The sequence below is a fragment of the Gymnodraco acuticeps genome, unplaced genomic scaffold (genome assembly GCF_902827175.1).
Source record: "Gymnodraco acuticeps unplaced genomic scaffold, fGymAcu1.1, whole genome shotgun sequence".
In the NCBI taxonomy this organism is placed as follows: Eukaryota; Metazoa; Chordata; class Actinopteri; order Perciformes; family Bathydraconidae; genus Gymnodraco; species Gymnodraco acuticeps.
The window spans coordinates 35,021-61,172 of record NW_022990008.1 but is presented as its reverse complement, the minus strand read 5'-3'; the positions used below and the strand labels follow the sequence as shown (position 1 = coordinate 61,172).

Here is a 26,152-nt window from a genome sequence, read left to right as displayed (position 1 = left end):
CTCTTTAGAAAAAATCACAACAATCACCTGAACAAGTGAACGAAATTGAAAATAAGAAACCACCATAATATGTTCTTTGTTTCTTAACCCTGTTTGTACACAAGTCGTCTATATCTTCAAAATAATGATTTATTTCCACAAAACACTAAATACACTCAGGAGTCTCTCTTCCAAAAGCATTATTTATCCCTCAAACCTCCCTTTTATACCTCAAAGGGAACGTTTTCCTCCCTTCTGAGATGTAACATCTGATATCAATGGGATTCCACAACCTGTGATTTATTTTTTTCTTCAGAAATAACGACATAACACTTTGAGGAAACGCTGTGGTGTTGAAGGAGAAAGTGCTGAAAACGTAGCGTAGCCTCAGGTGAAACGCTCGAAATAAATGAAGGTGAAGGAGGAGGCGGCGTTTTTTGGGAACATTTCACCTGCAGCTATGTGGTACGTGGCGCTTGTGAGCAGAACTCATTACTGGGATCAAAGGGAACCCCCCGCCTGGCTAAACGCAGAGCTTATTAAAGTGCCCAACCAGGGGTGGGAGTAAAAACCAGGAGGAGTGTTGGGAGGGGGGCGAACATGGCGCTCATTAAGATTTACAGTGCAGACTGTGACGTCCACAGAGACTAAGAGATTATAAAAAGACGGAGGAAATTGGACGATTTAACATCTGTACACAAGTTAAAATAATTGGCAAAGACAAGAAGAGACAGACGAGACGATTCGATTAAGATATATTGCAATAATAAGGAAAATGGAATAAAAATATGTGCAACAAAACATTGCAGCAGTGCAGAAAATAGGCCAAGCAAGGCTTTTTTTCATAAAGACTACAGCTGTGTCCCAAGGCCATACGACTACACACTCAAGCAGATTTTGTACTTAATAGCACCCAAAGTAAGCAAAATAAATCCACCTGATTATGAATGTGTTATTTGTGGACACTTTAGCTGTGTTCCAAATCATAAGCAGTCGGATTCTGAAAAGAAAGGTCTTCATACTAATATCCTAGTTTAGTGTTTTAGCAGCAGGGTTAAAAAACATAAGCTTGAATGTAAATCTAGCTGTAAAACCCCCTTTTTGTTATATGCATTTTGAATTTGTGAAAGAAAAAGTGAACATTGACCAACATTAAATGTATGCATACTGTTTATTTAGGTTGACTTTCTTTTGTGACAACATACAGTATGTATAACTTTTCTAGAATTACTAAATGCTATGGATTAAGGACACTGTAATTTCCTGCAATGCACATATTCAAAGGAGAGGCAACTCACAACTTTAAAACAAATTGTTAATAATTGTTAAACTGATCCAGGAATATTGAAGAAAACTGAAACATAAATGTGACATCCTGGATTACTTTTGAATAGATGTATTTCTATTCCTTTAACTCCAGACCAACTGACTTAAAGGTAGGGTATGTAAGTTTGAGAAACTAGCTTGAGTGCGCTAGAATTTGAAAATACACGACCGGAGAAAATCTGCCACTTCCTCTCAGAGCCCCTCCTCCAACACACGAACGCGCACATGACCAATGAGGGCACGAGATAAGTTTGTGCCCAGATGGAAGGCTGACAGGCAGGTAGGCCATCCAGTTACTTTAGCCGGGCCGGCTCAGGTGATTGGTCGTGCTTTTTACAGCGCTACGGCTTGATATTCTTTATGGATTTATTGTCAAAGCACTTAAGATATTCATTGCTATCGGGATGTTAAGAGCATTCCATGGAATATAACAACAAGTGTATCTCGAGCCGGTTTCTCAAACTTACCTACCCCGCCTTTAAGTTAGCTGTTAGTTTTCTCGGAAAAGCTATTTGTACTGAATGTTGTACAAACTTTGGATGCAGAGAGTCACTGTAGAAAAACTGGAAATTCTGATTCAGCGACATCACGCAGAATCATTTTTCACTTCCTCAAACCGAATGAACGTCACTTTGGTTTCAAACCACTCAATGTGCCAAGGTTGTTCTGAGAAGCTTCCTAAAATAATTATATACATCCATATATTACCAACAACAGATAATCCACATACTGTTACTTGCGAAACACTGTAAGCAACTGCAGTGACCGCAAGGGCCATAACATAATGTGGTTCCTAAAAAAGCAGACACACCATGATTATTAATCATGATAACAGTAATCCTATTATCATTTCTGTCATCATGCAATTGTGCAACCTAATTGTACAGTAAATGGTCACACGAGGCCCGAGAGGAAGGCTCCACAATATTTTCAGAGAGAGCGGCTATCACTTCCAGATGCTCAGCCTGGAGCCTGCATGCCTGGGCAGGTTCATCAGATATTACAAAGAGCTGCAGTGCATCCAGTAATCTGTGCTGGCCTCTGCTCTTTAAGCCTCAAGTCTCCACCGAGCCCCAACAAATGAGAGATACTGAAGGACAAACTGGTCCAGAGTCAGTAATCCAGATCTGTCTGGGCTGAATCCTGTTGCTTCTGGGGAACATGGCGAAAACAAATCACAGATAAATCCAACGGCCTCTGTCCCTAAAACCCAGATCATGTTTACGTCATCGCTTGGCATTTAGCGGCTTGCTTGGGTATATAAATAGGGAGCTGAGACTGGAGCATTTGGAGCTGTTATCAGCGTTGTGAGACAAATCGGCTCTGACTGTGTGTGGCTTCCTATTTGCTGAAAGGTTAACATACCTCAGAGAGGACAGGTTTGCAGTATCCCGCTCCGAACACAAGGTTCTCCACCGACATGGCAGACGGGTCGCTCGGGACCTCTCGGGCGAACCTTTCCCAGCCAGGAGCCTTTCCCTGGACGAGCAAAGCTGCAGAGAGAGAGGACAAACCATTAGATAGATAGATAGATAGATGGATGGATAGATGGATGGATGGATGGATGGATGGATGGATGGATAGATGGATAGATAGATAGATGGATAGATAGATAGATAGATAGATAGATAGATAGATAGATAGATAGATGGATGGATGGATGGATGGATGGATGGATGGATGGATGGATGGATGGATGGATGGATGGATGGATGGATGGATGGATGGATGGATGGATGGATGGATGGATGGATATGATAGATAGATAGATAGATAGATAGATGGATGGATAGATGGATGGATGGATAGATAGATAGATGCATGGATAGATGGATGGATGGATAGATAGATGGACAGCATAACGAACAAAATGCAATGAATAAGAAAAACAGAAATAAACAGTCAATATATTTCAGAAATAGAAATAAAATAGCATTTAATAAGTAAAAAAATTAAAAGATAACAAATAAAAAAATAAAAAAAGATATACATGTGGATTTGTATTATGTGGAAATACACATTTCCAGTAACAAATATAATGCAGGATATTATTGTGCAAGAATGGATTATATAATACTAAATAGAATATGAATGTAAAATGTACAGTTGGATTTTAAGTCTAGTTATGAAGAGAAGATATGGAGCAGACAGTTCTCTTCCAGCCAGAGGTTAGTGTGTGTGTTGTGGTGTGTGTGTGTGTGTGTGTGTGTGTGTGTGTGTGTGTGTGTGTGTGTGTGTGTGTGTGTGTGTGTGGTGTGTGTGTGTGTGTGTGTGTGTGTGTGTGTGTTTGCGTGTGTAGGAAGACAGATACACTGAGAGACCGCAAGCTGGTACTGTTCCAATCAATCAAGTGCTGCTGTAATCTATGTAATGCACGGCTAAACGCTGGTGATATGATAATGACGGATGAATTAATCAGTTAAGTGTTTGAAAAACGATCTATTGAATCAGTTAACGGATACATTCTTCATTGTGTTTGCCAAATACAAATAGGACTGAGGGGAAAAAGCTGTTCAAGTATTTAATTTACTTGAGTTTGTTTTCTTAATTATGGATATGATTGCAAATAGATGTTACACAAAGACTGCTAGTGATTAATTTCAAGTTTGATTCTTTATTAAACCTCTGATAGCAATAGTCCTTAGACTCAGCACTTTCAGCTATAGGCACATGACGTCTGTCAGATAACTTTAAGTTAAACCTGTGTAAATGGGAAGTGTGAAGGTCAAGCATTGAGGAATTGCTTTAACGTGGTTTATCTTGATGCAAGCTACATTTGTTAGTAGTTCTGACTAGCTTACTTCTTAACCTAGTCTTACTTAAAGGACTTCAACTAGGACATCATTAACTAACTAGGTAACACTTGTATGTGACTGTAACGGTGTACATTTAAAAAAAACATGTTTAAGACGAATGCAATCGTGGCTGTCATGGATGCTATCATGTTATGCTAATGTTAGCGGCTTAAGCATCCTCTGTATTTGAAAATAGAGACATTTATAGATTCTTAATTTGGGAATAGACTGTTAATATCCAGGACAATAATCTCTATTCCTATGGCTGCAAAAAGGGTTAGGGTCAGAACATAATAATAATAATACATACAGGCAGGGTTGGGTTGTAACGGAATACATGTAACGGCGTTACGTAATCAGAATACAAAAATCAAGTAACTGTATTCAGCTCGCGTTACATTTGAAAAACGAGTAATCTGATTACAGTTACTTTCGTAAACCTGAAGTGAATACATTTTGGATTACTTATTGGAATTATTGGTGGAAAGATTTCCTCTCAACATTTAATATTCATTACTAAAGGTACAGCCGAATCATCACAGCCCACAAAACCTAGCGCCGCAGATCTGGACCAAAAAAGCGTTTGAAACAAAATCGCGGGTCCGCTCAGTGAAACAATAACAGCGAAACATGGAGGAACACAAGTCTGCGTTTAAATCGCGTGTGTGTGTGTATATATAGGTGTGTGTGGTTAAAACACATCAGCCTGCGGTCGCTCTTTCTATAGCCTTACTAATGATTATTTCTGAAGGTAAACACAGTGAAGGCGGTGCGTGAAAGGCGGTGCGTGAAAGGCACTGCGCGCTCCTCTTCACAGAGGCTGAGTTAACCCTCCTGCTGCCTCCTGGTGCTGCAGAGATTTCATGAAGTGAAGGAGGTGTTCCTTCTATAAAACAGCTGTGGGCAGCAGATAGGATACTGTGAGTGTCACGGACATGAATTCATAGATCAAGACAGACTGGTGCACACACTCTCCTGTTTTGCCAATCCGGTGCTTAAACAAATATAGCTCTAAACCCCTGGCCGTAATGTCCTTAAAATGAAGTCCGAGTTTGACATTTTAATTCATGTCCTGCCAACACTGGCAGGACAGAAGGCGACACGCCCGTTCTAAGCCGTGTCCCTCACTCCTCACATCACAAACTGCATCCCCAAAAAGTTAATTATGTTGTTACATCGTTTCAGATGTTATGTTTCAGTTGTGCTCTTGATAAACCATTAAAACAGTAAAAACACATTCCTTTTGCTTTTTGTGTCTCCTGTTCACCAAAACATACCCATCTGTGATGGAAAAAGAAAGTAATCCAAAAGTAATCTAAAAGTAATCTGATTACGTTACTTTTTTAAGACACGTAACTGTAACTGTATTCGGATTACTTTCAGAGCCATGTAATCAGTAATCAGTAACTGATTACATTTACAAAGTAACCCCTCCCAACCCTGCATACAGGGTTGTTTCAACACATAAAGCTAATGTTAGCTTAATTTGCTAGCTACAGTAGATCAAATCTGCTAGCCATAGTCATTTAAACTGTCCAAATAGATAGCTGTCTGCTAATAATGACAAACTCTCCTATTCTAAATCTGATTCTAAAAGGAACATCTGCTGTCCTTGATTGGAAAGCTTGACAGGCATAACTAAGGAGGATCAAAAAGGTCTTTGTGCAATTTCAAGGTCTGTCAAATGCAAATGTGGTGGGAAAAGCCCCCTGTGAACTCTACCTGATTAGCGGCTGATGTAAGGCAACCAGTGAAGCATGTATGGAGACGGAGATGACAGACAAGTGGAAGTAGTCGAACATGACGGGGACATGGTGGTGGAGACCTCTCCGCGGGTGGAAGTGGAGGCAGAGGGTCCGACTGCTGATCATCGGTACTGTCGCTATCTCTGCCAGCCTGAGGAAGGGAAGAGGAGAGACCGGCATTACACAATATATTAAAGGTCACCTATTATACTGTTTTTCATCAATATATTATAGGTCTCAATCATTGCACCATTACCCATAATCCCCTCTGTTTCAGCCCTGTTTCCAAAGTGCTGATTCTCTGTCTGTTACTTTAGATGAAAATAAGGAGCCCCTCCCCACGCCCCTCTGAGAGAGATTCGGTTACAACGAACTCAATGGTGCTCTAGGAGGAGATTCAGGTGATAAGGTGGGGGGGGGGGGGGGGGTTACCTTGGTTGCTGATTGGCTAATGGATACACAAGCCAAAACATAAAGTGGCCAAAATCTGATCAGCTCATTTTCAGACAGGTTTTTATAGAACTGGATCAGGACAAAAAGAGAGAGAATCTTTGTTCCTGAAACTTTCAGAGTCTCTTTCCACAGAGGGGACACATGTTGATGTAGAAGAGACATGAAGAAGAGAGGACACATGTTGATGTAGAAGAGACATGAAGAAGAGGGGACACATGTTGATGTAGAAGAGACATGAAGAAGAGGGGACACATGTTGATGTAGAAGAGACATGAAGAAGAGGGGACACATGTTGATGTAGAAGAGACATGAAGAAGAGGGGACACATGTTGATGTAGAAGAGACATGAAGAAGAGGGGACACATGTTGATGTAGAAGTGACATGAAGAAGAGGGGACACATGTTGATGTAGAAGAGACATGAAGAAGAGGGGACACATGTTGATGAAGAAGAGACATGAAGAAGAGGGGACACATGTCAAATTGTGCATAATAGGTGACCTTTAAGTTAGTTTGCAGAGACTTGTTTGGATACATCCTCTATATTTAGTTCTTATTCGAATAAGTCATACATGACAAGGGTTCGTAAAACCAGTGCTGGTACACAACTAGAAACAGTACAAATCATATTATCATTTCCTTTTGGGGTTAGGGTTAAAGGTCAGAATGTGTTCGTCTGCTTTACCAATAATCTCATATTTTAGTGACATCATGCATACTATCAAGGCAGCTACAAAAGAAAGAGTAAAAGAGAAAGAGTCTGGATCTTGACTGGAATAGTAATGGTCACCTAGTCTGCAGTCAAACAGACCACTGTCTTTGTTATGATATGTACAAGAAGCTCCATAATTCCTGTCCTGTGTAGTGTTGACAAGTACTATAATCACACAGGTATGACAACAATTGTGAATTAACAGTTAAAACACACAAACAAGACACCACTCTTCACTAATGTGCGGCTGCAGGCCAATACAAAAGCAGGGTCTCGACAAAATAGTGCCTTATGCTAATGTGAACCAGCTATTTGTCTTCTTTTGTCCAAAGAAAAGTAATCATGTAATGTTAGCACAGAAGTTGTGATCAAGTGCGTAAAGTGGTGGCTATGAGCCAAAATATGTAATAGCCCTTATCCATGCCTAGTTTGCATTCTTACTCAAGCATAAAAGCTGCACAGGGGGAAAGTCTAGTGTCTAACACACACACACACACACACACGTATACATCTCTCAGACAACAGGGACTGCATCCACACACACACATCTCATACACACACTACTTCCACACACACACACACACACACACACACACACACACACACACACACACACACACACACACACACACACACACACACACACACACACACACACACACCACACACACACACACACACCACACACACACACACACACACACACACACACACACAGTCTCTTTCTCAAATACCTCATTCACACCAACGGTGTTTCAGGGCTGGTTCGGAGCTGGAGCTTGAAAAGCACCGGGTTTTCCTCTTCACACCGCAGCTGAGCAGCCTCTTAGCTCCGGAATCCGGTTCGTTTAAAGCACCAAAAAATTGTCCGGCTGGAGCAAAAGCACCGCATACGTCACGCTTACGTCGAGGCGGGGAAAGGGGAAACAACGATGGAGAAACTTAACAAGCAGCAGTGATCCACTGAAGAGACCAGCTACCTGCTGGGAACCTGGTCTTCCGAAGAGGTACAGAGGAAGCTGGAGCACAATCGGCCATTGTTGTTGTTGTCGCTGTGAGGGGTTTCCGCGCGGTTTGGCTTTATGAAGCAGGCACGCAAACGGTTACGTCATGACGCAAACGATGACGCAATGACGCAGCACCAGTCGGACTCTGGGCGGTGTGAAAAGAGCCGGAGCTAAACCGAAGAACCGGTTCTGAACCTGAAAAGCTCTAGCAGGGAGCTTGAACCGGAGTTGCGTTGGTGTGAATGAGGTGACAGACATACAAGGACAATAACACACAGAAACCAAAAACCTACTGTTGCTCATTTTCTGTGAAGTGAAGATCCAGTTTCAGCTGAAAGTCCACCTCGCTCAGGACTTCCTCCACCTACAAAACAGTAGTATTGTTAATGTCTCAACATGATCGTACACATGCAACATGGATCGGAGAAGAATCAAGAATGAAGCCATCATCACATATGTCCTTAAAATGTCAAGCACTGCTATAAGGATGCATCCTGTTTTAGCTTGAATGACAGTTTGTGCGTTATTTGTGAGTTTCTGACAGGAAGTGCTCAGGATTGCATGGAAAACAATCAAAGTAATTAGGGCTGTTGATTGGCTGAATCTGAACTCCAATGCTCACTGACTTATCTAGAACATAGACTCTCTACAATGATGTTTCAAACAAACAGTATCTCCTCATTTGGTGTTTTCATGTATTGATATGTCCAATACAATGAGAGGTTGTTAACCCTTCGATGCCCGAGTGACTGGACCCTACACTCTTCCATAAGTGGGTCAAAAAGGACCCGTATTAGAATAATATGTGTTTTAATGCCATTTTTGTCATTTTGGTGAAGGAAAATCACTTGTATAATATTTAGTATTATATTTTGGTTCACACTAGAAATATTTTATATTTAATTTTTCACTATTTAGAATTTTAGAATTTTTTTACATTTTGAAAAACAACGTTTTGAACATATTGATGCAAAGATCTCTGCTATTCTGAGACCCTCACAGTATCCCAGTCCCTTTTCAAAACTCATCTCTTTACATTACATGTCACTTGTTAGACGCTTTTATCCAAAGCGACTTACATACTCAATACTGTGGGCAATCCCCACTGGAGCAATTTTGGGGTGAAGGGTCTCAGGGACACAACGACATGCTGACTGCAGTGGGGTTTGAACCTGTGACCCCCTGACCCCAACACCAAGGCTGCGCCACACGCCTCCATCTCTTCTCCTCTTGTCTACTCATAGCCCACCCCCCATCAATCCATGCCGGTTGATCAAGTTTGATAGTCCTATACCCCCCACCCTAACCTTCCCTTAGATTGTAAAGCGATTTTGAGTCCTTGAAAAGCCCTATAAAAATATAATGTATTATTATTATTCTGACAGGTTTCAGATCTTGCTGTGTAAAATAATCTTCCTGACAGGTGTCACTTGTGATGTCGTCTGTGTGTCTGACAGTGAATGTATTCCTGACAGCAACAGGTGTTAAGAATCAAAGGTTCCCATAGGATCCCATAGAAAATGCATGCAGGTCATTTTTGACCCACTTATGGAAGCTTGGGGTAGAAATACAAAAACTACAATTTCTTAAAATGTATAACATTTAAATTTGAATGGCATGATATCCAAAACATGTTTTTTGAGGAATAGCTGGAATATGAAATGATTAAAAAAATGTAATTACAAAGATACTTCAGGAAAACCACCTCACCGGGTCAAAAGATACCCACTTATGCATCTAAGGGTTAACTCAACAGTCCCTCGATCAACCTTAGCGATGGTTTATGTGCAGTCATATCGTCCTGCAGAAATAAGTATTTGTCAGGGATCCTGACCACACTGTCGCTGTTCTTTTGTTCATTAATGAGTGTCTCGCTGCATATTATCCCTTACATGTTGCATGGCTATGAAGGTTGTGAACTGAATCATTAAAGAGGACCTCTGATCCCAAGTGACAAACAAGGATATAGTGAACATGTAAATGCATGAAAACTATTACTGCTTTACTGCATAGAGCCTCATGCAATGCTGATTTTGTTCTTTTCAACAACATGTTTATATTCTCCGTGTGATCTACAAACTGTATTCATGCATGTCTTAAACTCTGACGTAGGTTGAACAGAACTGCTCTCATGTTCAAAGAGCCATACTGTGGATGCTGATGGAAATACGATATTTGAATTTGAAAGAATAAAAAGGTGCGAGCAAACTACAAAGGCAGTGGCGTCTTTGAAGATTGGATATGCAGCATTTCTGATTATAATAAAGGTTATTCACAGTTCTTTCTCGTTACATCCGCAGACACATACTGTACGGCAGACATAGGAAATCAGTTATGTTGGTAATTGATGTTCTGATTGATTGAGCATACATACGGTGTACACAGGGGAAATGTGGCGGCTATTTCTGTCTGTGCTATCTGTGGCTGTGAGCGGCAGATAACCTCCGGAAGGTTAATGAGCGGCGAGCCTCCGGGAGAGCTTACAGCTGAAATCTGATATGCCCTGAATCTCCTCTGTCTCCACACCTCCAGATCCACGTCAATGTTTAATGAAATATTCTAAAATTAGGAGCCAGTCAGACAGAATATTCTCATTCTGATCGGGGCAGGGATGTTTCCACAGACATCCGACTGCAGAGATATGTCAGAGAGTGGCTGAGAGATGGTGCCAATGTCAATGTGTGAGCTATGCCTATCATATGGATGATTAGCTTTGTGCGGGGGCCATTTTGTCTCCTCAGCTCGGGCCGTGTCTAATCGCTGTCACCGCTGATCAATTCGAGCTCCGGTGGCTCCTGACAACAAAAACAGGCGGAGTGGACTTTCAGGTCGCGCCCACTGTGAAAACGTAAAGGACAGGACATCAATAACTGTCTGGCAGGTTTACACGCCTGATCATTTAGACGCAACACGAGGGCAACGGGGGCCATTTAAATGTGTGCACCAATTAAATCACATCAAATCCAAGTTGTTAAACTCAATGATCCTCATAACCTTTCGTTGTCTAGATCAGTTAGGGCTTTAAAAAAAATTAACTTGACAGCTACGAATCAGGGTTGTGTATTGTTGGTCTTCATGGCCAGCTCAAGTCCTTGCACTATTGTTATTGCCTTTTCAAAATCACTGATAATGCTAGGTAAAGAGAAAAAGTCCAACTAGGTACAATCAGCTGTTATATAAGGAAGGGGTGGGACTGAGCCTCAGCGCCAATTGTCTCCAGCACGGAACGGAGAATCGGTTACACTGATCATTTTTGTTTATTGGTTTGTTTAATTTTATGGAAGAAGTAAATAAATCCGCCAGAGGAAGGCAAATAAATCTGCGCCTACAGAGTTTTATTTGGACTGTTTTTAAACGCGTGAGTCAAGAAGCGGATCCCTGTTAATGTGGCACAGTTTTAAATATCCTACAAGAATGGGCCACGACAGATGGTTTGAGGACCAAACACACTTATTGAAATCTAGTCAGGTGTCCATTCAGATGTATCGCCAATATAATGCCGAATTTCTAGAGAGCAGGCAAAAGAAAACCCAAATATTAGCTTTTTTTCGTCCACTATTGTTGAATTATTATTTGTTTTACTATTTTTGTAGACTGTTCATTGCGGCCAACGATTGCATTATTTAAAGTGCAGCAGTTCAATCAAGGATAAACAATGTCAACTGGATTAAATTATGATAGTTTGTTTTATGAATTAATGACGGTATTGGTTCACCAGATGTTCATGGATCAATGAGGAAAGTGCTTTTGTTTTTTGCGCCTCGTCAGAAGCTTCAGTGGACGTTGAAGCCTCAAACTTCATAATCTGTGTCCTTTACAAAAACAATGTCACGTTTTGTAATGTGCGTTTCTAAGACTGCTTCCCTTCGAGGATATCTTTCAGGCTGTAGGGTTTCACTGTTCACCAAATGATTATCTATATTTGCTTCAGTTGCTGCACTTTTAATAAGAGAAGGTTTTGGCCGTGTTTGTGAAACAATCAATAGTTCTCAGTCTGGGAGTCAGGCTCTGATCCCCCGGCACAGGTTTGAAAGATGAATCTGACGGGTTTCAAGATGATGAATGGGATGGAAAAAGAGAAAAAACATATTCCTGCTACACTCTTTTGTGTATTCAGTTGTTTCTGGTAACCCTGTTTTTTTCAGACTTCTGAGAAGACTAAAATCGGTCAATGGAAAAACACTCTTGGGTCGAACATCTCACAGTAAAACTGAAAAAACTGTAGTTGCATTTATAATACAGAATAACATTCAAGAGGATAACAGTGTACAGCGGAGAAATGCAATTCAATACATTGACTTACAAGTATTCTACTTAAGTACAAGTTTGCAATACTCTAACTGCTCTTAAGTATTGCAATTTGTGCGACTTTAAATTTCTACTACACGTCATTTTGAAGGTTAATATTGTACTTTTTAAACCCCTATATTTGACTGCTTAGATTAGATATTAAGATCATCAATTAAAGACATGAACTAATAAATGATATATATTTTCAAAGATTAAAATATCCAGCTGCAGATAAGATTATATAAATGATATTACAAATAATATGAATTAGCCCCATCTGTAACAGCTTAACATTAGACATTAAAGCTTTGCTTAAAATGTATCAATAAGTCACATCTAGGAACAATATTGATATATACTTTTACTTGATTAGTATTTTATACGGAAGCTGTTTACACTGCAGTAAAACCATTATCCAGCATGGTTACATTTCTTCTGTTATATTTCTGCTTGAATTAACCGGCTTAAATATCTCTGTCATTAAAGGTATTGTGTGCGTGTGTGTGTGTGTGTGTGTGTGTGGTGTGTGTGTGTGTGTGTGTGTGTGTGTGTGTGTGTGTGTGTGTGTGTGTGTGTGTGTGTGTTGGTATGTGGCCTAGAATTACTATACTTGTGGGGACCTACATCTGTTTACATAGTCACGTGTGGGGACTCGCCTCCCTTATGGAGATAAAATGGAGGTCCCCATAAGGGGAATCATTAATTTTAGGGTGAAGACTTGGTTAGGTGTAGGATTAGGGTTAGGGTAAGTGTAAGGTTATGGTTAAGGTTAGGATAAGTCTCCAGAAAATGCATGTAAATCAATGTAATGTCCCCTGAAGTGATGTATACATGTTGTGTGTGTGTGTGTGGTGTGGTGTGTGTGTGTGTGTGTGTGTGTGTGTGTGTGGGTGTGGTGTGTGTGTGTGTGTGGTGTGTTGTGTGTGTAGAAATGTCACCAGCATGACTCACCCGTTCTCCGTCTAACAGCAGGTGGATTTTGAAGATCATACAGTCGTTCACTGTAATCTCCTCCTCGTTCCTGTAAAGGATCTGAAATATCCGGCTGAACACGGTGCCGTCGTAAACCCCCGCCGAGCTGAAGCTGCATTCTCCTGATGGAGAAACCACAACACATGCTATCAACTATCAACACAAACAGATACAGTATCAATGATGCAGCAGCTTTTACACTGCAAATAATACACATTTCAAAACCCCGTTTCCAATTAGACTCATTTGGCATCACTTGGTATTTACAGTATTTGAGTTGTGAGTTTGGACCAAGATTCAAAAAGGGGTTTTACAATTGTTTGACCTGACATTTGGGAATGTTTACTGGGATTGGTGAGGGATCTGAGTGTTCAGATATTGGAACAGCTGCTAAGATTTCAGCACATGTTTATTGGTATTTCAGAATTAGCTGGATTTGCTGTAAATCTCAATTCATTTATAAGCTTTTTAACTGCCCACGTTTTTTAATTCCACAGGTACAAAGCGTTGCCCAATTAGTATAGTTTATTTTGGCCAGTGTGAAATCTGTCAATCAATATTAGAGCGGACCCAACAACTGGATCAGGACCACCTGAAAAGTGGGAGGGGGGGTGTTGATACGATTTTAAGCGGATTCTCATGGGGTTCGTTTGTGAGGAGAAACCAACTATAGCATTTAATGATAACAGTCTGAGTTTTGAGCATGATTTCAAAACCTAAGCGTGGGTTTTTCCATAATGAAGGTCAACATCCTGTTTCCAGTCAACAGCCCTAATTTACAAAATATCTTTGAAGAAAGAGAAATAAACACATGAGAAGTTTGCTGCAGAAGCTTGTGACTCATCGCAATTCGTTTTGTTCCTGATAATGCAGGATGACAATGGCCAACACTGTCCAATCAATGGGGGACCTGGCAGTCTGTTTCACTGCAGTGTAAAGCCTCTTGGATCGTTTGTAAAAAGGCAGTTTAAACAGGAACCAGAGAAGAAATAACAAACAATAATGGGTACCACTTTACAATAAGACTACCCTTATAAAAGATTCATAAAGAGTTTATAATTAGGTTATGAATAAGGTTGTAAATAAGGGTAGTCTTATTGTAAAGTGGTACCCAATAATGTGTATTTTTTCACTTGTTCCAGACCGAATGAACCGTCCTACATGAGTGAAAGCCTTCCTGAACACTTAGTAGATCAGACACCACAGCACCATTATACAGAATGATCTTTCTCATCTATTCTAACTGTTTCATGTTTTGTAGTAGCCTTATTGTAAAACAGTTTTATTGAATAAGAATTGCATTTGATGATACTTAATAATTATATTTAAATATTACCTACATATTTATTAAATGAGAGGTAAGAATAGCAAGTGAAAAGCCAAACATCTTTTACTTGAGATTTGTACAGTAATAAGATGCAAATGTAATCTTAAGTCAAATCTACGATGCAATAGTAAGTCAAATGTACTTACAACAACTGACATTTGACAGCAACGTTTACTTGAGTGCCTTTAGTAACAAACACTTCTTAGCTGTAAGTAGATGCTACTTGAAATATACGTTGTTAAATTTACTTAGGTTATCTGAGTGCAATTAGTAAGTAAACCTTACTCCCCATTGTTATCAGTGTACATCTATCTGCTTAGGAATGGTCAAACCTGCATTTCAAAGTCAAAGAAACCTTGAACAAATATGAAGAAGCAGCTACAGTATGGGTTAATGTAAATGACGTAACGAAGTTGCCTTAATTAAAAGGAATAACGCAATTAATTTCATAGTTAAATTAGATAAATAAATACTTTATTTCATGTTTTTTTATAATCGTTAAATATGGCATGATTGAATACAGTTTGTTTTACATGTTAAACCGATGTGTTTCTTGTGCCTAGGAACTAATGTTTGTTCATGTGCTGGTACTGCGTGTTTTGTTGTTACACTGTACAACTCAACGTGGGTTGACGTCTTTGTTTGAAGCTCTACTGAAGTCTGTGACAAAGTTGAATGTGACAAAGTTATACAGAAAAGAACTAGATTAATCTCCTTTCACGACAAGCGGCCAACGAGTTCTCACGGCGTAACGGAAGAGGGGAGGCTACAGGATGAAAACTCCAATAAATAAACGCCCGTTTTAAAGAACCGACCTGTGTCTGTGTCGTGAAGAGAGCTACAGGTAACTTAGGCCACGTTTACACGGCCAGTTCTCTATCGTATAGACGGTTCGTTCACACGAGGCCGTAACGGAACCGCGGAAATGGAGCCCTCAAACGATAACGGCTACCAAGGTGGGTAGATCTGCGGACGAAACGCTCTGGGGGGCCAAACTGCTCCGTGTCTACGCCCTATACGATCAATTCCTGATAACGATGACGCCATAGCCCTACCTCTGCTGCTCACCCCCCGTCACCCGCGTCATTGCTGATGTGTTTTGCCAACAACAACAACAATGGAGGATCACAGGGTTGCGTTCGTGCCCCAGACGCTAGTGACCATGATACAGATGTTAGTGCAAAATCTACAGCTCCTCTACCACAACCATCAGCCACAAGTGGACATGGAGAACTACATGAACTACATGTTGCTAAAGCCACCGCGGAGAATAAACAGAAGGGCAACCAGGCAACCATGGCAACCATGCTCGGGGGGTCTTCTTCGCTGCTTTTGGTGTATTTTGTGGCGGAAGTACAGCGCCACTTACAGGCCAGGCATATGTACTACAGCGCCTCCAGCGGGTCGTACGGTCTCGTGTGGACGGACACGTTTCTTGAGCCGATTCCGTGTGGACGGAATACTTTTTTGATATCGACTAAGTGTCGTTTTCGTCTCCGTGTAAACGTGGCCTTAGCTTAGCTGAGCATATAGGCTATAGAAGCAAGGGGGAATCAGATACATGTTTTAAATGTTTAACAACGGCCATGTCCCAGTACTATAGTTTCCGACATAGTGTCTGTTTGTTCATTGCTACTGACACATTGCCCCCCGCTGTGATCAGTGAGAGGTCTCTGAGACCCCCTGCTGAGTGTGTGCTCTTTCCAGAGACGTTCTTACTCTCCCTCTCTCCACAGGCCTCCCCCTGATAATGCTGTCACTCCTCGCAGCATCAAGCTTCCCTGGGTGTCGGGAGGATGTTTGGGAGCGTGACTGATGTCAAAGACTTCGTATGTGTGACAGAGGCAGTGTAATCCCTCAGGGTCTGTATTCTGTGTTAGTGCTGTTCCCCTCAAAATTGGACGAATCTGACTATTTGTATTACTTTAGATTATTACATTACGTGTTGTTTAGCTTTTATTTTAGCGTCTCACTTACACTTACATACTGATATACACCTGAACATCAGCAGGAGAGGACTCTTTAAAGTAGAGACACTACATACTGATATACACCTGAACATCAGCAGGAGAGGACTCTTTAAAGTAGAGACACTACATACTGATATACACCTGAACATCAGCAGGAGAGGACTCTTTAAAGTAGAGACACTACATACTGATATACACCTGAACATCAGCAGGAGAGGACTCTTTAAAGTAGAGACACTACATACTGATATACACCTGAACATCAGCAGGAGAGGACTCTTTAAAGTAGAGACACTACATACTGATATACACCTGAACATCAGCAGGAGAGGACTCTTTAAAGTAGAGACACTACATACTGATATACACCTGAACATCAGCAGGAGAGGACTCTTTAAAGTAGAGACACTACATACTGATATACACCTGCAAATTAGCTCAATAGGGCTCCTTTATAGGACAGGTTTGATACTGTTAGCTTAGATTTGCACAAATACTGTTGATTATTTCCATCAGTTCTTGGCACACATCTGATCATCTTCCATTCATCTATACGACTCAAAGGATGGTTCCACTGAGGATTGAACACAGGACCTTCAGTCGACGTGATAACTACGACACTATGAAACCTCTGCCTCTCCTTTCTTATCAGATGTCCCGTTGTGTTTGTTTGGGTTCTTACTCACTGTCTACAGATATATGAGATAGGTAGACAGAGCAGGAATTACCATAAGTGATTGACCTGTGAAGGACTGGTTATCTTCCCCAAAGGACCCTACTTGCCCTACTGTGCTGGGTGGCGCTTCAGTTTGGCTGAAGTCACTGAATCAATGAAGTGTAGCTGCTGGAGTCGCCCTTGCTGCTTTCACACGCAGTATCCAGTTCTTCCTTTGAATGGCAGTTTGTTTTACGGGATTGATTATGTACCGAGGGAGCAGAAGCGATAAGACCTTCAGATAAGAAAGCTGTTCTGCTGAGATCACGGCTTTGACATTGATACCAATTATGTTTGCACACAAGGAGAACAACGCACCTGAACAATGTAATGCAAGAGCCATACACTAAGGTCGTATAACTAAAATGCGAGGTATAGTTGCGACAGGAAGGATTTCATTCTTATTTTTTAGATTAAATGTTCGCGTTGCATTTCATTGAATGTGTTTTCCTATGTTTGGATTATAAAGCCTTGCAATGGGATGATGGTAAAAGGTAATAGTAGAAAAGAGTCATTTAGTAATAATAATAAATAATAATACATGATATTTCTATTGCGCTTTTCTTGAACCCAAAGACGCTTTACATTTGGGAGGGAGGGTAGACAAACAAAACAAAAAAACTCTATACACTTTGGTAACCTAATTCAGGAAGGAAATGCTTTGTTGTGTTTATTTTATTTTGTATTAATTTGTCTCATTGTTTCCCTCCTGGAATAGTTTTTCCAAAAAATATATTTGTTGTTTTTCTGGGAAAACTCTCAAAGCATCCTGATACATGATATAGGCAGAAATAGACATTTGCTCCGGTTACCAGCAACTCTCTGAAGATGCCTATAATGTCACTATAACAGCATGTGTCTAGTCGCGCTGATCTTTGTGAATTGGATTGTTTTTGAAAGCCAGCTCATTTGCATAGAAGAGGCCAATGTGTGCACCTCATTTAAAGTACAAAAAGCACAGGAGCACTGACATGATATTTGGACAATCAGTTCAGTTAGGGTTGCTTTAAAGGTCCCATGTCATGGCCATTTCTACTGATCATATTTACATTGTTGAGGTCTACTAGAATAGATTTAAATTGTGCAATTGTCCAAAATCCCATTGGTTTCTCACAGCATCTCTGTATAGTCTGTGTATTCACTCTCTGTCCTAAACGGCTTGTTGGAGCTCCTGCCCCCCCCCTCCCTGTGAGCCCGGTGTGCTCTAATTGGTCGGGACGTTGCGAGGCTCGCTGCTGCGAGGAGCGGACAGGTTTCCGGGTCGGCGATACAGCGAAACACAGCGAAACTCATCCTGAGCACACAAACACTCACAGCTAAAGTAAAACCAATAAGTGTGGCTTGATATTGAGAAAGAAAAAGGTTTATAACGCTGTGAGAATGGGTCTGCTGCGGAGAGCATTTCTCCGTCATCCCAACTCGTCTATTACCAGCGTTCAGGGAGCTCTATGCAAGTCAATGGGACTCCCTGTTAGTTGGCCAAGGGGTCCTGGTGTGTGAGGTGCTCCGCGGATTGGTCCATTTGGGCCAATCCGGTCATTTGTTGTTGATCTGGGTGTTCACACGTCACAGAACCCAGGAAGCAAACAATGGAACAAGAGAAATCTCCAACGAGGCGTTCTGGGGCAGCACAGACAGGTCTTCTCTGTGTTAGAGTTTTACTCGCTACAGGGTGTACTTTGAAGGTTTGTGACTCTGCAGACCGTTTACATGCAGAACAACCTTCATAACTCACAGGGAGACGGGTAATAACCGGAAAAGCATGACATGGGACCTTCAAGGTCAATAAATATGCTCCTCACTTCAAATGTATAAGACAATTATACAAAAATGTGACTTACTTATGTCAAAAATTACAATAGAAAGTCCAAATGATGGATGACTTCCTCGCTTCTACATACCGTCATCCTGATGATCGAGCATTTTCTCAGGCGTAGTTTATTAATCCTTATCTTTTCTTGGAAGAAATGGTATATTTTGAATGTCAGTAGATCTAACCTCCCTGACATCGAAAATGTTCCAACCTGAAGAAAATATTTGTAATGTTTAATATTATTTCCACGTTTTTTTTCTCCATATTGGATACACATTTGACCAGAAACACTTACGTGTATAGTGAGTTCGACCAATGGAAATACATCAAACCCAACCAGGTTTAAAAGGTTTTAATACTGACGTTCTTACAGTTAAGCAGTTATCACATCCTGCATATTAAAACCTGAAATGCTTTTAAGCTTTAGTCTGGGAATATACAGCCTCTACATCTGCTGTGTGTGTGTGTGTGTGTGTGTGTGTGTGTGTGTGTGTGTGTGTGTGTGTGTGTGTGTGTGTGTGTGTGTGTGTGTGTGTGTGTGGTCTAGCATTACTATACTTGTGGGGACCTAAATCTGTTTACAAAGTCACGTGTGGGGACGGGTGGCGCAGTGGTCTGTGCATCTGATCATCTGATCATCAGATCAAGGGGGGTGCTGGGGAACTCCAGTTCGAAACCCGCTCCTGCCGCCACTGCGTCAGGCCGTTGTGTCCTTGGGCAAGACACTTCACCCGGATTTGCTCCTGTGGGTAATGTCCACAGAACATGTATAATATCAATGTGTACTTGTAAAAGCGCCTCGATGACTTTGAGGCGTGAAGATGGACGGTGTGGCGCAGTGCCAGTGCAATGATCATCAGATCAAGGGGTGAAACCCGCCGCTGCTGCGTCTGTAAAGCCGGTGTGTCCTTGGGCAAGACACTTCACCTGAACTTGCTCCTGTGGGTATTGTCCACAGTGACCATTGCATGTATACAAAATATGTGTAAAGCGCTTTGAGCATCTGGAAAAGCGCTATAATAAATGTAAGGAATTATTAATATTATTATGGGGACAAATTGGAGGTCCCCATGAGGGGGATCATTAATTTTAGGGTGAAGACTTGGTTAGGGTTAGGGTTAGGCATGTGTTGGTTATGGTTAAGGTTAGGATAAGTCTCCAGGAAATGCATGTAAGTCAATGTAATGTCCCCTGAAGTGATGTATACATGGTATGTGTGTGTGTGTGTCTGCTAGTCACTCCCTATCAGTAAAACAAGAAACTCATCACAGTAATGTTCTATGACACTAAAACGAGGGGAAGTGTCTTAGTCTGTGCAGTAGGAGACCCTTTAACAGCAATACAATCCTCCCTTTACACATCTGACTTAAAAACCCCCTTGTCATTGTTTCTGAATCACAGTCGCAGGAATATTTTGACTAAGTTCCTGTGTCTGACGGGAAAAGACAATTGAAATGTCAAGCATACATTCCCAAAGAGAACAAAGCGTTATTCCCTGTGTATGATGAAGGTATTTCCTCTGGATGTAACGGAGAGCTTCTGCTGCATCGATGCTCAGGATTTAGCTCCTGCGGTGTTGAGGCTTAACTCATGACCTTGTGGAAAGAGCTGCAAAGGCGAGGGGAGGTCTGCAGCCTTTCAATAACAATATACTGTAGATGTGAAGCTCACTGTTATGCAAACTGCTGCATTTCCCTTGTTTACCAAATATACATCTGCCTAGGAAAATGTAGGATTGCATTCATTGATTTTGAAGCAGCCCTATATTATGCAGCTTTGTTTATAGGGCTAATAGACCATAGAATATATGATTGCATTCTCTGCGTGGTAATAATATATTGTATAAATAACAGAGGGTAGACGATATGAATCCTTGCGCTACACATAAACAAGGTTAATGTGCAAATTAATCGTTTTTGTAAAGGCTTATTTATCTTAGTAAAAAGGTTTGTGAGCACAAAAGATTAATATAAATCTAAGTAGCTTACATATCTTTTGCCTTGTTTATCTTGGATGGCACAGACATTATATAAATGTAATGGATTTATATATAAACATAATGCATTTTAATAGATAATGAAAGTCTAGATCAGGCATCCTCAAACTACGGACTCCGGTCCGGATCCGGACCGAACCAGCACTGTCTCCGGACTCTGAGCAAATTATACTTTTCATATGTATTATCTCTCTGTATTATATGTGAGACATCGCCACAACGCATTCGCAACGAGTCAAAATTCTCCGCTATGTCCACTGCAAACAGCGCTCTGCATGTCTGACTGTTCCACTGTGTTCCACCTGTGTGTGTCAACGCTTTGGTCCAATCACATTCAGCATCCAGTCAGCGTTTTTTTCCCCCAAACAATCTGCGAATCAGAGGCACAGTAGGGCGGGTCTTCGCGGAATGCGGGTGGGAAAAATGTGTGTGTCTCTTTCAACCTGTCTAAGTCAGAGCGAGAATTAAAAAAAAAAAAATTCAGAGCGAGAGTTAACAGCTCATCTAGTTCCATCTGTACTGTAGCCTAGTTTCACCTACCGGGGTGGCAACTGACACCCTAAAAATAGGCCTTGCCACCCCAGTTGGCAGCTTTGTTTTGAAAGAAAAGTTGTGGCTCATCGGACATTTATGAGAGAAAGTCTCTAATGTCCGAGTGCAAATGAATGCAGCACAAGATGCACGTCATGTAACCCCTCCCCCGGTCCTGGCGCGAGCGTGGACATACGATTGGCGGCGATTTCATTTTGAACTGGACGGCGCAAAACGAGAAGCATTCGGACCCAAGCACTGAAGGAATGAGGTATTTGCGGTCTGACAGAGAAGAGACTGTCAGTTTGGCTGTACTCAGCATTGAATCAAAACGCACTGAAGCTTTGATCTTAATACGTTTGTGAGGCGTTTTGCTGAACAAAATGGTAATCGCCGCATTCAGCTGTAATAGACATGTCAACTTGATGCTCTGCTCACGGATGAGCATACACAACTATTAAGATGATGACCTTACGTGTGTAAATATATTGTTTTCTTTGAGGGAGTCTGCCCCCAAAAAACTGTTTTAAGTCCTGAGAAAGTCAAATAAGATGGTGTGTAAAACTACACTGCCCAGCCAACAGAAAGTAACCACTTTGATTGAACTAGGCCAGTAGGTAAGGACTTTCCACTGGATCATAACTGAAGTATAAAAGAATGCATGACTGAAGTGATGGAGACCATGTTGAAGGCAAACACAAAGAGGAAATAACAGGTCAAAGCAAATCTCCCTCTCAGATTCCACAGCAACCAGAAGAACAGAAATACTGGCTGGTGATTTGATTCATCAGCTTTGTGATGGAATAGAAAATGCACAGTGCATTTCCTTAGCTGTGGGTGAGTCCACTGACACCACTGACAATGCTCAGTTGCTGGTGTTTGTGAGTTGTTATGATGAGGCAAAGGGGGAGTTTGTTGAAGATGTATTGGGCCTGACGAACCTCAGTGGACACACAAGGGGGCAAGACATTTATAAAGCAATAATGGAATGCTGAATGAAAGAGGGTGCAGCTGCCTTTATTCCTAACTGTGCAGCTCTTACACTGCGACTCTGAGGGGTCAAGCACAGACACAATAACAATGAAAACGGCTGCATACAGATTATTTTTGTTTTTGCAACCTTGTGTTAAGAATCTTGTTGCAATTGTTTAAAAGTTTGAATGACCGTGATAAACGGACCTTTGTCTTATTGAAACATTTATTTTGGACCTTTAAGATTTGTATTTGAGTACCCCTGGTCTAGATTATATATCTAAATACTGTGTTCATGTTATTGCTGACCTATCCTTGACATGCGACTGGATATCTTAAATAATATAAGCAATAATAAGCAAACATTTGTAAAATTAGTGTCTTATTAATTAAGGCATAGCTGTTTGGTTATACATACTGTATGGATGTAACATAAAGTAATACAACTCTGTTTGACTGAAGCCTTGTCAAGACATCATGTTAATATCCAGGATTAGGCGCCCTAAAAATAGACTATTAAGAGCAGGACAACTGAACTGCTATTAGATCATTTCCAGTGCAATGTATTAATGTTTCCGCTACTAAGGGCTTCTCTCCATCCTTTCAGTAACGAGGTGAAGGAGATTCCTGTCACTGTGTTTCCGGAGAGAAACACTCAAAATGAATCACTGTCACAGCTCACACTGAGACACGTAGCCTTCACAATCAGCCATGTCCTTGCCCTAAGACACAAACACACACACACACACACACACACACACACACACACACACACACACACACACACACACACACACACACACACACACACTTCACAATCAACCATTTATATGCCACCAGACAAACAGTCACATGTCCTCAGAATCCAAAAGGTCCTCACAATAATAGCTGGTCAGTAATTGGTCTTCACAAAAGAAAAAGCTAGATCAAAACACACACACACACACACACACACACACACACACACACACACACACACACACACACACACACACACACACACACAAAACCATAGGAGATACGTGCCTCAAAGCAAAGCCTTTGCCTTAACATAACCTGAAACTGATCCTCAAATCAAATCTAGAACCTAAATGTCCTCACAATCCAAAAGGTCCTCACAATAATAGCTGGTCAGTAATTGGTCTTCGCAAGAAAAAGCTAGATCGAAACATGCACACACACATGGTGCTCTATGTGTGTGTATGACAGGCTAAAAATAGCCGTTATGACTGCGATCAGTATTGCCAGAGAAACAGATTTTTAACACTTGGCTACGTTCAGAGACAGTGTGTCACAACCTATGAATACAAATCAGAATAAGACACTGCGAGGAATCTTATATGTCAGAAATTCAAGTAATCGAGTTTAGGGATTAATGGAGGCACAGAGCATGACATAAAGTGCTGTTTTTATTCCAGTTTATATACACTGAACAAAAATATAAATGCAACACTTTTGTTTTTGCTCCCATTTTTCATGAGATGAACTCAAAGATCTAAAACATTTTCTATAAACACAAAATAACCATTTCTCTCAAATATTGTTCACAAATCTGAAAAAGTCTGTGATAGTGAGCACTTCTCCTTTGCCGAGATAATCCATCCCACCTCACAGGTGTGGCATATCAAGATGCTGATTAGACAGCATGATTATTGCACAGGTGTGCCTTAGGCTGGCCACAATAAAAGGCCACTCTGAAACGTGCAGATTTGCTTTATTGGGGGGGTCTGGGGGGGTCCGAAAACCAGTCAGTATCTGGTGTGAGGGGTAGGGGTAGGGTTAGGGTTAGGGTAATGTTGTGAATCGAGTGGCCCATGGTGGTGGTGGAGTTATGGTATGGGCAGGCGTATGTTATGGACGACGAACACAGGCCACTCGATTCACAACATAACCCTAACCCTAACCCTACCCCTACCCCTCACACCAGATACTGACTGGTTTTCGGACCCCCCCAGACCCCCCCAATAAAGCAAAAATGCACGTTTCAGAGTGGCCTTTTATTGTGGCCAGCCTAAGGCACACCTGTGCAATAATCATGCTGTCTAATCAGCATCTTGATATGCCACACCTGTGAGGTGGGATGGATTATCTCGGCAAAGGAGAAGTGCTCACTATCACAGATTCTTTCAGATTTGTGAACAATATTTGAGAGAAATGGTTATTTTGTGTTTATAGAAAATGTTTTAGATCTTTGAGTTCATCTCATGAAAAATGGGAGCAAAAACAAAAGTGTTGCATTTATATTTTTGTTCAGTGTAGTTGGTTGCATGTTTTACTGTTGGTTATTTACATTATTTAATTAAGAAATAAACCTTTTGACTGGAAGCCGCATTAACAATTGGGAAAAACAGCTCAGCTTCAATTCCCTAGCCACACAGTCATGTTGTTTTCTCTGAAGAAAGGCATTTTAAGATTAGCTATTTCATCGGGTTTTACACAGCTCTGCAAAACATCCAGCTTCAAGCCTCATCTGCCACATTCTGAAGTTTTAATTCTATAAGACGAATACAAATCTTCCTCCTGGAATACAGAATAAAGTGTTCTTCATCCCACAAAGTTCAATCATCTTGAAACGGCTCAGAAAAAATAGAAGATGACACTGGGGTTTAAAAAGAAAAGCGATTTACATTTGAAACAAGATTAATCATCTTGCCAGCATCTGATTTGGGAAGATATAAGAATTTTCGGCAGAGTGAGTCACCGTAATGTCTTAAATCAAGATACAGTTCACAGACAGCACTCTCATTCTCTGATGCCTAGCTTTGATAGCTGGAACATTGACAGAAACACACCAATATATTCCCTTTCTTTGCCCTATTTATTTTGTTCAATATCCATTCATAGGATCAAAATTGAAGATAATAGTGCAATCTGAGGTAAATCTATCCATAACAGTTTAAAAAGCAGATGTTAAAATATATATTTTTTCCTCTTCATCTCTGTCATCTGCTCTATTTTAAGAAAAGCGTTAGTCAAGCCTCTTATTGAAGTTCTTTTGAATCCGTAAATATCAGAAATACGGCCCAGACATGAAGGAATGAATCTGTGCAACGTCTACAAGCTTGTAGAACATGTCCATTTGACACATTTGACTGTAAAATGACGCTGACTGGTGCCAGGAGAGACACAGAATAACAGCATTCACTGCACCACCATGTACTTTAACACAAAAAACTGTGTTAGATTACTGCTTTCACACACACTTCAGAGACAAGAATGAACAACACAAAGCGTGCATTTCAGACTCAATCTGTGGTCATGATTTCAAGTGAGATTTCCTCACACTCAATCCTCTTTGGAAATGAACCAAAACGCTGTCATTTACATTATAATCAGAATCAGAATACCGTTATTCATCCTCTGGAAAGCTACAAAAGACACACAATGCTTATATCATCAATCAATCACTATTGGAGGTGCAGGGTGTCATTTATTTCATATTTAACTGATGGAAAGTCATGGTTAATACTTCATAAATCTACTGTATGATGGAAAGCATTCATTTGATTTATATAATAAACTGCATCCTGGTCACATGACTTCCCGTCAC

The 26,152-nt window shown here is 40.9% G+C and overlaps 1 protein-coding gene across 1 annotated transcript in view; it reads right to left on the bottom strand.

The window, feature by feature from the left end:
* The window catches only part of fam135b (family with sequence similarity 135 member B), a 78,205-nt gene that overhangs the window by 31,974 nt on the left and 20,079 nt on the right, over nt 1–26,152 (bottom strand). Inside the window, 5 exon segments of the mRNA XM_034213046.1 lie at nt 2,671–2,751; nt 2,753–2,798; nt 5,823–5,996; nt 8,310–8,380; nt 13,258–13,400. Coding sequence (XP_034068937.1) covers nt 2,671–2,751; nt 2,753–2,798; nt 5,823–5,996; nt 8,310–8,380; nt 13,258–13,400 — 515 coding nt within the window.